Below are 14,513 nucleotides of genomic sequence, written 5' to 3'. Positions count from 1 at the left end.
GGTACTTTACACCAAAAAAATTGGCATTAATGTATAAAATGTTTCAAACAAATGTTGGAAGTGTGGACATTCTGAAGGTACCTTTTTTCATATGTGGTGGACCTGTGGGAAGGCTAAGGCCTATTGGGATATGATATATAATGAGTTAAAGAAAATATTTAAAATGACATTTCCTAAGAAGCCAGAATCCTTCCTACTGGGAATAACATAAGGTTTAATTTCTACAAATAATTTAACGTTCTTCATGTATGCTTCTACGGCGGCCAGAATAATATACGCACAAAAATGGAAGAGTAATGAACTGCCTTCAAAAGAAGATTGGCTGATAAAAATTTTGGAATATGCGGAGATGGCAAAACTTACAACACTGATAAGAGACCAAAACTTAGAATGTTTCAAAGAAGATTGGAAACCATTTTTGGTATCTAAAAAACTATTTTCCTACTATGGACCTTACAGCTGGATTTGAAATTTAGAGAGAAAGGGGGGGGGGGAATGCAGGTTGGGTAGACCAATTGTGTTTGTAAGGGTTTAAATTTATGTTTTGAATTATTATTATAGCAAGGGTAAACTTTATAGCTGATGTTTCACGAAGAGAGATGCGCGGGAAGTCCACTTCTGTTTATTATGTTTGTTATGAATGAATATTATTACTGTTAAAATCAATAAAAATTCAATTTGCGGGGGGGGGGAGAACTGCCTGATTAAACTCTCTTTTTGCCTTCTGTAACTCCTAATTTTTACCCTCAATAAAGCCTTGAAACTACACCTACGTCTCCTCATTCTTTCCAAATACACCAGAACTGATAAATTAAAACTGGAATTGAATTGCTCCCTAATCCAAGTTAATTCCCCCACTTTAGCCAAAAGCATAGCTGGAGCACCGTAACCAATTGCTCCGGGGCAGTTTTGGTAACAGTCCAACCCAGTTATTGATTGGAAGGAGGATGACGACTCATATGGAATGGGAAATGTGAAAGAAACAGGCCCTTCAAAAAACCACCACCACCACCACCACCACCGTCATGCTTACACCAAATCTTTTAGTACCAATCAACCAATCTGGATTCTAGGTAAGGTCCAAGAACAATCAGGGCCTTTATCTTTTAAAATGTGTTTTAAAATATGGCTGAGTGGTCAAGTGATATTAAGATCACATACGCATATGAACCAGCATGCCAATGCCTAAGCCACTGACTTAGATAAATGAGTTCTCAGAGCATCAGAATCCACTTAGTATTACTGAAGCATAAAAAATTTGTGACTTGGGGCCACCATCCACAGAAAATTTGTGACCTGGAGCCACCATCCAGCCAGAAATTCAGAGATGGGAAGGTGAGTCCAGGCTCCAAGAAAGACATTATTCAGGAAGGGAAATAACTCCTAGTAATTTGAAAGAATACATCTGAGTTGTGAATGCAAAGAGGGAAGGGATGTATTAATATGACCATTAAAGAGTTAAATATCAGTACATTCTATGATGGGCTAGAATTAGACTCTCTTCTTGAACATTTCTTTCCTGTTCTTTTTAGTTTCTCTGACAATAAAAACAGCCAGCTGTGTATTTCTCCTGGAATCTGGTATCCTGGACAAAAGAAGATGTCACGTATTGCCATATTTGCATGTCCAGCTGCACATTTAAGTACTTGTGGATCCATGTGGAGGAGGAGTAACCAAAGTAGTTTGGTTCAAGGCACTGAAGGAATAATTGCAGACCCTGCATAATAAACAAAAACTGCTAAACACAACCTGTATGCTATTTAAAGGAGAAAGCATAAGCCTTCAATTAATTATATGAACTGATTGGTTGATTAAGTGACATCAAGTCGGTGTCGACTCTTAGTGACCACATAGATAGATTCTCTCCAGGACGATCTGTCTTCAACTTGGCCTTTAAAGTCTCTCAGTGGTGCACTCATTGCTGTCATAATTGAGTCCATCCACCTTGTTGCTGGTCGTCCTCTTCTCTTTCCTTCAACTTTCCCCAGCATTATGGACTTCTCAAGGGAGCTGAATTTTTGCATAATGTGTCTGAAGTATGATAGTTTGAGCCTGGTCATTTGTGCCTCGAGTGAAAATTCTGGATTGATTTGTTCTATGATCCATTTGTTTGTTTTCCTGGCTGTCCATGGTATCCTGAAAAGTCTTCTCCAGCACCAAAGTTCAAAAACATCAATACTTTTTCTGTCTTGTTTCAAAGTTCAGCTTTTGCATCCATAGAGTGTCATGGGGAAAACCCTTCTCCAAATGATTCTAATCCTTGTAGGTATAGACACATCACAGAATCTAAATATCCTTTCCAAGGCCTTCATTGCAACCCTACCAAGTGCTAGTCAGTGGCGTAGTCCCATTTTCTCACTGTGTTCCTTGGCTTTCATTCCTAGAAAGTTTGCAGATCATCCACATTCTCAACTATCAGAGTGGTGTCATCAGCGTAGGGCAGGTTACTGATGTTTCTTCCTCCAACTTTAAAACCACACTCATCTTCTTCCAATCTAGCTTCCTTCAGTATATGTTCAGTGTATAAGCTGAATAAATAAGGAGAAAGTAGACAGCCTTTTGTCTTACTCCTTTGCAAATCTAGAACCAACCTGTTTCACCATGTTCCATCTGGACTGTGGCTTCCTGTCCTGTGTATAGATTTCTCATGAGAACAATGAGATGTTCTGGGATGCCCATTTTCCTAAGGATATTCCACAACTTGACATGATCAATGCAATCGAACACTTTTCTGTAGTTAATAAAGCAAATATTGACTTCTTTTTGGTATTCTTTGGGCTTTCTCAATTATCCAGCGTGCATCAGCAATGATGTCTCTTGTTCCTCGGCCTTTTCTGAAACCAGCTTGGACATCCGGCATTTCCCTTTCCACGTAGGACTCTAATCTGTGCTGGATAATCCTGAGCATTATTTTGCTAGCCTATGAAATTAAGGAAATTGTGTGATGGTTTGCTCAATCTGTTAGGTCTCCTTTCTTTGGTATGGGTATGTAGACTGACCTCTTCCAATCTGTTGGCCACTGTGTCATTCTTCAGATTTGCTGGCATAATCTGATTAGAGCCTTGACTGATTCCTCTTCTGTTGCTTGCCATGTTTCTTTAGCTATTCCATCAATTCCTGTAGCCTTCTGACTTGGTAATGACCAGAGTGCTGATTTAACTTCATCTTCCTGTACTAGAGGTTCTTGTAAGTAGGGAATATCTTCTAGAGTATCTTGGATGTTGACATCCCTGCTGTACAAATTTTCAGTATACTCCTTCCATCTCTGTTTGCTCTTATCTGAATCAGTTACTATCTGTCCTTTGGCATCCCTTAACATACAAATTTGAGGTTGGAACCTCCCGCTGAGTTCAGAGATCTTTTAGGAAACTTCCCTTGTTTTTCCATGTCTATTTTTATCTTCAAGGTCTTTACAGATGTCATTGTAGTACTGCTCCTTGTCTCTTATAACAGCTTCCTGAATTCCCTCTTAAGTTCCTTTGTGAGGTCTTTATCTTTCTTGACTTTGGCTTCTCTCCTCTTCTTGGCAATTTCCACCATCTGTTCTGGCATCCATTTTGCTTTCTTCTTGATTCTTGGTCTTTGGCAATCTCTTTGCACATTCATCCTTAACAACTTCTTTGATTTCATTCCACAGATCTTCTGGTTCCCTATCAATGAGGTTCAGAATGTCAAAGTGGTTCCTGATGTTCTCCTTCAAAATGGTGGGTACATTCTCAAGATCATATTGTGTAAGCTGGATAGCTTTGTTTTTCCGCTTTAGCTTGACTTGGAACTTGCACATGAGCAGTTCGTGATCTGTTCCACAATCGGCCCCCGGCCACATCTTTGCTGTTATAACTGAGCTCTTCCACCTTCTTGCACCAATAATGAATTTGATTTCTGTGTACTGCATCTGGTGATGCCCATGTGTATAGACACTGCTTTGTTTGGATGAAGAATGTGTTAGCAATGAAGAGTTCATTGGCTTGGCATAAACTAATAAGTTGTCTCCTGTTTCATTTCTGTTTCCTAGGCCATACAGTCCGTCTGTGTTTTCCTCCTTACCATTTCCAACTTTGGCATTCCAGTCTCCAACCACCAGCAATACATCTTGCTTGCATGTTCTGTCAGTTTCAGACTTAACTTGAGCATTAACTCATCAACTTCCTCTTCTTCTGCATCAGTCACTGGAGCATAGACTTGAAAAACTGTCATGTTAAAGGGTTGTCCACAAAATCAAACTGATATTAGTTGGTCACTGACAGCATTGTATCCAAGTACTGTCATTGCAATATCCTTTCTGACTATGAAAGCAACAGCATTCCTTCTTTGTTTTTCATGTCGCGAGTAGTAAATGGTATGATTTTCTGACTGGAAGTGTCCCATTCCCATCCATTTTAATTCACTGATGCCCAAGATGTTAATCTGTAGTCAATTCATTTCATCTTTCCCTGTGTCGAGCTTTCCCGTATTTATGCTTCTTACATTCCATGTTTCCATTGTAATTATGTCTTTGCAGCTTTGGATTTTCTTTTCGCACACGACAACATCAGCTGCTAGATGTCCAAAAGGCTTTAGTCTAGCCGCATCATAAACACCATTGGTACTCTGAGAGAATCTCAGCTCTTCCTCAGTAGCATGTTGAGTACCATCCAACCTGAGGGGCCCATTATCTGGCACTACATCGACAATCATTCTATTTTGTCTATCCATGTGGTTTTCTTGGTAAAATACAGGAGTGGTTTACCATTGCCTTCTCCTACAAAGTATGAAATGATGCCTTTGTCTTTGTCACTGAAGTGACCGTCCGCCTCCAGTACCTTCCTATATCGTTGCTACCCAATATAGGTGCCTGCTTGCTTTAGCTGGGCAGCTGGGATGACCTTGGCGCTTTGGGTGACCCAACTGCTCATCCCTCCCAGGAACACTCCCCCGCCATGATGAGGCAGCATAGCAGGACTTGGGGGGGGGAGAGGGGGGACTGACTTGTACTAAAACAAAAACAAAAAACAAAAACTACTTACACAACAAGCAATCTGTGCCCAAAACCCATGTTAACTTATAGCTCCACTTCTCCAAAAACATTTATTTTCATGAAAAGAACCACAAGCGTACTGTTCACAGGAGCTGTTTTTTTCCTCAAATTGTTGCTCAGTATATCATTGGAACTGGCAGAGGTAGGCAGTTCTATATGCATATACAGTTCTAACTAGTCTGATATTTATAGCAGGGGGATCTTATAATTTTTTATCCAGAATACTATGTAATAAAATAACAACCAACTCATGGTGGAACACCTGGAGAACACTGGATGTCAGCTTCTGGGCAAATGACAGACACTAACTGAGGTCCAGGTCATGGGAAAAACAATCAGAGCAAAACAGATGCTCCAGTGAGCTGAACATTATCTCATTGGGAAATATATTAATTTGTGAAAACAACTGTGTTATTACATGCAGTTAGAATGAAGTGTTAAGGGTCACTTCTATTATCTTTCAAGTAGGCCTTCTTTTAGTTAAGCCTCCAATTCTGAAGCATTACATTACTATTATTTTTAAGACTTGGCACTAATCTCTGAATACTGGAAACTCTCTCTCCCCTTCCCCCCTCTCAGTTTCCTATTTTCAAGGCCAAACTACACATTATGTTAAGCATGTAGATTTTGCTTAGAAAAATGAGAAACCCACAAAGGGCCAGAGAAGCCCAAGGAGAGGGGCAAAACAGAACTGGGCCTGCAGCATACAAGAAGAGGTTTTTTTAACCTACTTGCATCATAGTCCAATGAAAACAGGGACGTAGGAAAGTTGTTGGTGGCCCCACGACAAGAGTGCAAGTGCACCTGGCAGAGGAGTGGAACCAAGGGACATTCCCCTCCCTCTTGCTCAACAATGGCCACAACAATGAACGAAAATGCCTCCCTCCAACTATTAGCCCAGGGAGGAAAGCTCCCACTAGTACAAATGGGGCTAGTTCTTGTTGAGACTAATAGCAACTTTAGGGAAGGGGCATTTTTGCCACGACTGTGGCATGAGGAAAAAGGATTCAGGACTCGCTTCCCAAGCACTGAAGTCTCAATCCTGTTCACACACAGACACATCTATCTACTCATGGCTGCTATTTAGCTTAAAAACAAAATCAAAAAGGACCATACTAAGGGTTTGTCAATATTCCTTAGTGACCAAAATAATGGCTTATTCTAGTGAATCACACACAAGGAGTGGTGGCAGTAGGTTTTGTTAATATTTTTGTGGCTAAAGAAGCATCTACATTGTATTTGGGAGGGGTATGTACGTGTGTGTGTGTGTGTGTGTGTGTGTGTGTGTGTGTGAATTAAATTGTTTCCATCTAGTCTCTTCATCCACCAGCATATTTGTCATGGTGTCTCCCCTTTTCCCTAGCATTCACAAATGCTTTAAGACTGTAGCAGCTAGCTACCTTTTTCATTAGATGTGAGTGAGCATCTAATATTCATACTAATATATTATAGTAGTTCCCTTCAAATTCATTATCCCCATAATAATTTCAAAGCTTTTGAAAGATAACAACACTGACTTATCAGATTGTAAGCAGGGACCAGGGCAGGGCAGAGGGGCACTATGTGAGTTTATCAGAATCCTCCTTGTCTCCAGCTGCAACCATTAGCCACTCCATTACACCATTCACAATAGGTACTTAAAGCCTGCCTCACTATGATGAGAAGTAACAAACACTCTGTGTAAAACTAATTTGCTTTTCAGTATATGCTCTCCAAAGCTTATACAACTAGTTTGTAAAAAGTGAATCACCCATTTACCTATGGTTATTAAGAACAGACTCCAACAGGGGCAGATTGCTAATGAGGCAAGGTGACAGCCACAGGTGGTGCCTGCAGCATGGGGTGATGAATGTGTGCACACACACCCCTCCACGCCTCACCCGCCTACTGCTCCCTTCCCCTTGTGTGCTGCCTTCCTCTTCTGGCTGCTTACTTCAGCAGCACTAGTGCAGGAGGCACTTTTGGCACAAAGCAGTGGCTTGGCTTCTGTCTCGCTGCTTCAGCAATTGGGAGAAGGGGAAGATGGTAGATGATGGCTGGGCCAGTTCCACTTCCCTTGTGCACCGCCTTCCTCTTCTTCTGCCTGCTTGCCTTCTAGGCACACTGGAGATAGGGTTTTTAAAACCCTGCTGTGCCCAGAAGGTAAGCAGACGGCACACAAGGAAAATGGGGTGGATCTGGCCTAGCTACCCAGCCCCTTGGGCAAGGCAGCTCCACTCCACCTTCCTTATGCACCGCCTTCACCTTCTGCTGATCTTCTGGGTGTGCGGGGATGGGCTTTAAGAACTGCAGTGTGGTGCTGACTCAGGCAGCACCAGCACTTAAGTTGGCACTTGCCTCCAAGCAACAAGGCATAAGTGTTTGATAAAAGTATTTGTTTCCCACTCTTTCAGGCCATAAATTATGGACATGGGTACATGTGGGCAAGTGGGGTATAAAAATGTGTATGCTCTTAATTTTCATGGACATATTTGCAAAACTGAGACACAGTTTATCATCATTCACCTCTAGTAAGAATCCTCCTTCCGGTATGGCAGGCTCCTTGCTTAAGCCAGCTTCCTTTATTCCATGACTTGCTTGCTTTCTCAAGTTCTTTTCTTGAACAGCTGATGAAAAGAAAGAATTCTGATAAATATTTAACGTTTGCAGTGAGTTTGTGTGTGTATTATATAACTAACACGAGAGACATTTTAATTTAAGGTCACCTCCTCACCTAGCAAATGAACTGCTCGTCAGCTGGGAGGCTGACAGGTTTCAATTCAGTCAGGCCTCTTGCACCAGCATGTTAATCCAAGGGGCACGGCCAGCTCCGGAGTATGACTGCGCTGCCTGTCACTTGCCTCTACTCTCCCAGTCGATGAGCTGTTCTTTCTGGTTCTCCTGACTGGGAGAAGAGCAAGGGATGGGCTGTGTGGCTGTGCTCCGATGCGGTCCCTGTCTCTTGAGCTGGCATCAGCATGTCGGCACAAAGGGCATGACCGGGTTGAAACTTGGAAGTGCAACCTGTCGCCCTCCCTAGCTGTAGGAAAAGGAGAGCACTCCAACACGGCAGCAACATCTTGCCAGTGGCAAAGGCCGTGAGGGGAGAGACCGCCAACCTTCCTGCGCCCTAGCATTCAATCTTTGCTGCATAACACCCTTGATATGTATGTGATTGGTCATTCATTCGATTTCTATACCACCCTTCCAAAAATGACTCAGGGCAGTTTACACAGAGAAATAAACAAATAAACAAACAAATAAGATGGATCGCTGTCCCCAAAGGGTTCACAATCTAAAAAGAAACATAAAGACAGACACAAGCAACAGTCACTGGAGGTACTGTGCTGGGGGTGGATAGGGCCAGTTACTCTCTCCCTGCTAAATAAAGAGAATCACCGCATTAAAAAGTGCCTCTTTGCCAAGTTAGCACGGGTTAGGGTTAACATTTTTATTTAACTATGAAAATATAAAAGAAATATCTATGTCTATATCTATATCTATATCTAATACACTAAAGTCATACGTAGCACGCCCTGAGAGTTCACCAGCGAGCTTCTGACAGGGGGAAGAGGAAACTGGCGGTGCCAGCAGACAGACTTGCGGGTGAGGTGGTAAAGATGGTGGGGGAGAAAATGGCAATGGTGGCGGGCAGGCAAAAAAACTGTAGCGGTGAGTAGAGAGGGAAAGAAAATGGAGGCAGCAGGTGGGAAGGAAGGGGGAGAACTAGAGGCACAGATGCTCTGTGCCTGGCCCAGCTAGTATAGTATATTTGTAATCATGAATACTAGCTGAACCCGCACAGATCATCTGTGTGCTAGGACTTTGTTGCTTTTCTCGACCGCAGCCATAATCCCTGTTTTATTGCTCAGTGTCAGTCACCCACTCTCACTTGCTCTCTCCCTGCCACTTGCTCGCTCACCCCCTCCTTGCCACCTACTCACTCGCTCTCTACCCGCTACTCTTCTCTATCTGCTTATGGAATCCCCACTGTCCAATCACCACGGTGCTTCTTGTTCTGTCATTTTCCCTCCCCACCACCACAGTTTTCTTGCCTGCCCACCACCGTTGCCATTTTCTTCCCCCCTCGCCCACAAGTCTGTCTGCCAGCACCGCCACTTTCCTCTCCCCCTGCCAGCAGCTAGCTCGCGAACTGTCGTGAGCTGCCACACATGGGATTAGCAACAGGTACGCCTTAGAGAAATATATATAAATAAAATAAAATATAGATAGAAAGACAGACAGTCAAAAACCATTTGTGATATCTAATTCAACATTCTGTTAAAGTACAACTTAACTATGCATAGCAACCTACTTATCTAAAAACACAATTCAGCTATTCATTCCCAATTGATTGTGTCTATTATTGTAGGAGAAGAATGGTAGTTCAACTCCCATTAGCAGAGCAAAGCCAGTTTGGGGAAAATTCAGCCAAGCAAGAGGTCTGGAGAGAGTTCTTTTAAGTTTGAAGAAATACAAGGATTTAATTAAAGAAAAGGTTACAAACAAATGTGGAAAAGCCTGCAGCTTAAATTCAGTTGTAGCTCATGGCTGAAAAAACAAAAACAAATAGCCATCTCTGGAGAGACAAAATGGAGACTAACACTGGAAGAGCAAAGAGAGGAGGAGTACAGCACTTTTATCCATGACCCTAACCCCCCACCCCCAGTGGTCACTATTAGACATTGCAGCTGAGAGCTGATACTGCCAGGGTCCTAGCTCTAAAACTCCTTCTCATCAGTTCACGCTGCTGTTTACAAGTCCCAACTTCTCTCCTAAGGTTTTGAAACAATCCCTGGGCAATGGCTTAGTTAGCACATCTGCTACCATTTCTTCACTTGGACAATACAACAATTTTACAAGTCCTTTTTCTTGTGCATCCCACACATATTTTGTTGCGATATGTTTTGTTCCAAATTTGATATTCTCCATTTGTGAGATCTGGATGCAGCTTTGATTGTCCTAAAACATCTCAGTTGGTTTTGGTTCGTCTATGTTGAAATCTGACATTAGCTTGTGCAGCCACGCCACCTCTTGACATGCTTGAGTGGTTGTATACATATTCTGTCTCAGTAGATGAGAGAGCAATTATTGATAGCTTGCAGCAACGCCAACTGACTGCTCCACCACCATAAAAGAATACATAACCACTAGTTGACTCACAGTCTGTTTGATGTCTCCATGAAGAAATGCAGTTTTCACGTCTATGTGATCCACTTGAAATTTCTTTGCTGCTGTAATGCATAGGAGTGTCCTTACCGAGCTGTGTTTTACAACAGAAGCAAATGTCTTGTCATAATCTTCCCCATATATTTGCAAGAATCCCTTTGCCACCAGTGTCTCTTTCTAACGCTGGACATCTCCTTCTGCATTTTGCTTATTTTTAAAATCCACTTGCACCTCACAGTATTTCTTCCCTCAGGTAGACCTGTGAGAGTCCCTGTGTTATTTTTGTGCAATGATTCCATTTCTTCTTTCGCAACTTTCTCCCAGGTTTGTGCTTCAGTTGCAGGTAAGTTGCTGTGTTTCTCTTTCTTTGTGTGGAAGAAAAGCAAGCTGTGTTGCCTTTGCTCTTTACCACATACACACTTTGATTCAGTGCTGCAGGGGGCTATTTTTAGACCCTTTAAGAAATCCAACTTTTCAGCCTGACAAATCATTTTGGCATCTCTGTGGCCTAACTTGCCGTGCCACAAATTCAGACATCCTTTGTGTGTGCATTCTTTCACAGTGTTGGCTTTTTCAGTCACACATTCTACTTCAAAGAATCCATTCTCTTGTAAAACTGCTTCCATAAGCAATTCCTGTTTATGCGTAATTAAAGTGCCTTCCTTTAAATTTTACTTTGTAGCCCCTTTCTGTAGCATATTTTACAGACAACAGACTTGTTTTAAAAGTAAGCACATACAAAGCTTCTTAAATTGTTAATCCAATTGTTTCTCCTTTGTCCAGTTTGCAGAGCAACTGTGCAGATCATTTCCTTTCTGCATACATCAGTTTTCCATCTGTCAAGTATATAGAGATTTTACAATTTGTATCTGGGATTATAAATCTCTCCCTTTCTATAATCAGGTTGCTTGTAGCACCTGAGTCAATGCAGATTCCACTGCTGCATTTCTCAGACTTCGCTTCCAAAATGTTATCTGTCCTTGCAAGGTATATCCTTTGCTTATTAGCTTTAGTCCCTGATTGCTTTCAAGTTCTGTACTCTATATTTCCAGATGACTCACTCTCTTTGCAACTTTGTTTTGCTTGTCTTTTGTCTGCAAACTCTTTGTTCTTGGGACACTTATTCTGCAAGTGTTTGTGGCTTCCACAAATAAAGCATTTATTTCTTTGCAAGGTTCTAAATGCATTATCATCACTTTCCTTTACGTTTGAAGAACTATGAGGATTTATTTAATGAAAAGGTTGCAAACAAATGTGAAAAAGCCTGCAGCATAATTTCAGCTGAAGCTAATGGCTGAAGAGAGAGACCAAAACTAACACTAGAAGAACAAATATGGGAGGAGTACAGCACTTTTATTCATGACCCTAGCCACACACACCCCGCCCCAGTAGTCACTATGAGACATTGCAGCTGAGAGCTGATGCTGGCAGGGTCCTAGCTCCATCAACAAGGGATGTGCACGAATTGACTTGTTCATTTTGATTTGTACCTGAATTGAAACACCCCCCAATTTGTTTTGGGTCCGAATCTGACTCCCCCAAATCAACCGATTCGATTTGTACCCAAATTTTCTGAATCCAAATTGATTCGGATCAAAAAGAAGGGTCCCGGGGCCAAAAAAGTGGTGGTGGTGGTGGTGTCCAATGAGTGGAAGCTACCACCCAAATTTCAAAGAAATTTGGCACAGGGGTGATTTTTAAAGAATTTCTGAAATTTACGCGTCTAGGATTTTTCTCATAGGGAATAATGGTGATTCCAGCAACCTTATAGCTCCTCGTGGGGAGCACCGGGGTGGCTCAGAGTGGAGATGTGGTGGGTGGTAGTGAATGAATCCACTCTCATCTGCTACTAGAGAATCTACACTCAGAATACCTCAGAAACAACAAAACCCAGTATCCCATGGGCTTGTGGGTATGGGGGTGGTTGGCACCCTATGTGCACTACACTGCTACCTGCTCTGGGCCATACCAGTGCCCCCCAAGTGCAGTTATGGGGCTGCTGAAACCCCCATTATTCCCTATGGGGGAAATGCTCAAAGATGCACAAACCTCTTTAAAAATCAGCCCTTTGCCCAATTCCTTTGGAATCTGGATGGTAGCAGGCACCCATTGGAGCACTACCACCCTACCCACTCTTCTGCCTCCAAAGCCCCTTTTCTGCCCCAAATCTGCCCCAAAGACGTACAAACTTCACAAATTCTTTAAATATCAACCTTTGCCCAATTCCTTTGGAATCTGGATGGTAGCAGGCACCCATTGGGGTACTACCACCCTACCCACTCTTCTGCCCCGAAGCCCCTTTTCTGCTCCAAATCTGCCCCAAAGACGCACAAACTTCACAAATTATTTAAATATCAACCCTTTGCCCAATTCCTTTCAAATCTGGGAGGTAGCAGGCACCCATTGGGGCTCTAACATCTGACCCACTGTGGCACTCCTAGGAGGCACCCACAGGCAGAAATGGGCACTGTCTGTCCCCATTGTCCCATAGGGTGGATGCAGCACACATCAACAACAGCAGAGCTTTGCAAAGAACAAGGTTTCCAAAGGTCATGCACACCCACTGTGTCACACACTCACCACGTCCATTGTGTCCCACCATCCCGCCCCATAAATGCAATTGATCTACACACAACAGTGTGTAACGACAACAATTAAATGCACTGCCCCACTTGCCCCCACCCAATGCAGGGCAACAGCAGCAGCCAACAACAAGCAAGTGAGATATCACAGATTCAGCAGACTAGGGCCAACAACAGCATCAAATGTGCCCTGCCCGCCCTCCTCCCAAGAATTTTTCATCCACAAGCAACAGACACAGCTACATCTGTGGCACCTGGCCATAAAAGCCGGTTATGTAAGGAAGAGTGCAAGGCAACATTCTGCCAGTGGAACAGTGAGGTTTGGGGGGCCCCCCACCTACACAAGTAAAAGAGTGGTGATGACAACAATGGTACACAAATTTTTGGTGCATTTTTTGACATTTCTGCAACAGATGCTTGTGGCAGAAGCACAACCTATTGTATATGCAAGCAATCCGGTTTGAATAAAAATGATGATAATGCTAGAAGTCACAATATGACCCAATCTTCATTGCAAAAAAGGAGAGAGAGAGAGAGAGAGAGAGAGAACCTGTCCTGTGCCCATCCATGAGTTCCCCAAAATACAGGCACAACAACAAACCATCCAAGGCATTTCAATTATATATATATATATACACACACACACACACACACACACACACACACACACGGCACAGGGAGGAGGCTAGAGTCTGTTCCTTCCTGCCCACTCAGAGCCTGTAGGTTACTGGGCAGAGAATGTTCATACTGATAGATTATGGGCACAGAGGACTAGAGGACAGGCTTCTGTTTTTTAAAAATGCGAAAAAGTACCTTTGGAATGGAAAAAAAGACAGAATTGTTTTTTTAAACCACAAGGCTATGCTACCCTTCTAACCACCTACTAGTACTAGAGGGGATCCCTCCAACACAGAACCCATTTAAACTTCTTCTAAACTAAACACACAATTCTTTAAATTCAATTGCAACCCAAAACCTCCCTCCAAACAGGAAAAAAACCCCAAGAATACAGAATTCCAGAGGGGTGTTTGTGTTTGTGTGCGTGTGTTAAAAATGGGTACTCACTCCGTCTAGGGCTTCACCCACATTGGGTCCAGTTTTCCACTTCTGTGGTCTGGTCTCTGCTGAGTCTACTTTTTCTTCTTCAATCTTATTCTCCTTCAGTCTTCAGATTTGGGGCTGGGGGGTTCTGGGGCAAAAGCCTGGAAAATCTGGGGACCAGGTGGCCAGTGGCCACAGGGGCTGGGGCAAAAGCCTGGAAAATGTGGCTGGCCAGGTGGCCGGTGGCCACAGGGGCTGGTGGCTGGCTGTTGTAAATCTGTTGGCACGGCTGACCCGACAGGATTTACGATCCCTTCAACTCTACTTCTATGAGTCAAAATAAAGTTCTGTAGATAAGAGAAGCAGCTTAGCTGCATGAACGAAAGCGAATAATGACTCTCAAAATAAAATATTATAAACAAAAGCAAGTCCCTTGAAACTAAACTAGGTACCCCCCTCTACAATAACTGAGTAATAACTGAAATAAAGGAGCAAGGAAGAACAGAACAAGGACAGGCTGAAACAGGGAAAATTGAGTAATTACAAATACGAGGACACTGTCTGCAAAAGAAAAAGTTGCTGACAGTGCTGACTTAGAAACCACGCTGGCTTGATATAGGGCTCGAGATAACCGGGAGCCAATCAGGCTTTCCTGACTCAGCATTTCTATTGCCTCTCCTGTGAGATCTTGCGCCTGCGTGTCTCCCACTGAGCCTTTCTCTTGA

At 42.8% G+C, this 14,513-nt stretch overlaps 1 protein-coding gene across 11 annotated transcripts in view; it reads right to left on the bottom strand.

Annotated features, from left to right (window-relative positions):
* AHRR (aryl hydrocarbon receptor repressor) overlaps positions 1-14,513 on the bottom strand; it is a 138,854-nt gene that overhangs the window by 43,843 nt on the left and 80,498 nt on the right. For all 11 annotated transcript variants that reach the window (XM_053265314.1, XM_053265306.1, XM_053265313.1 and 8 more), the window contains one exon: positions 7,523-7,623. In XM_053265314.1, the coding sequence (XP_053121289.1) occupies positions 7,523-7,623 (101 nt within the window). The remainder of the gene's footprint in view (positions 1-7,522; positions 7,624-14,513) is intronic.

Source organism: Hemicordylus capensis, chromosome 6 (genome assembly GCF_027244095.1).
Source record: "Hemicordylus capensis ecotype Gifberg chromosome 6, rHemCap1.1.pri, whole genome shotgun sequence".
In the NCBI taxonomy this organism is placed as follows: Eukaryota; Metazoa; Chordata; class Lepidosauria; order Squamata; family Cordylidae; genus Hemicordylus; species Hemicordylus capensis.
The sequence above is the reverse complement of the archived record's forward strand: the minus strand, read 5'-3'. Positions and strand labels throughout refer to the sequence as shown.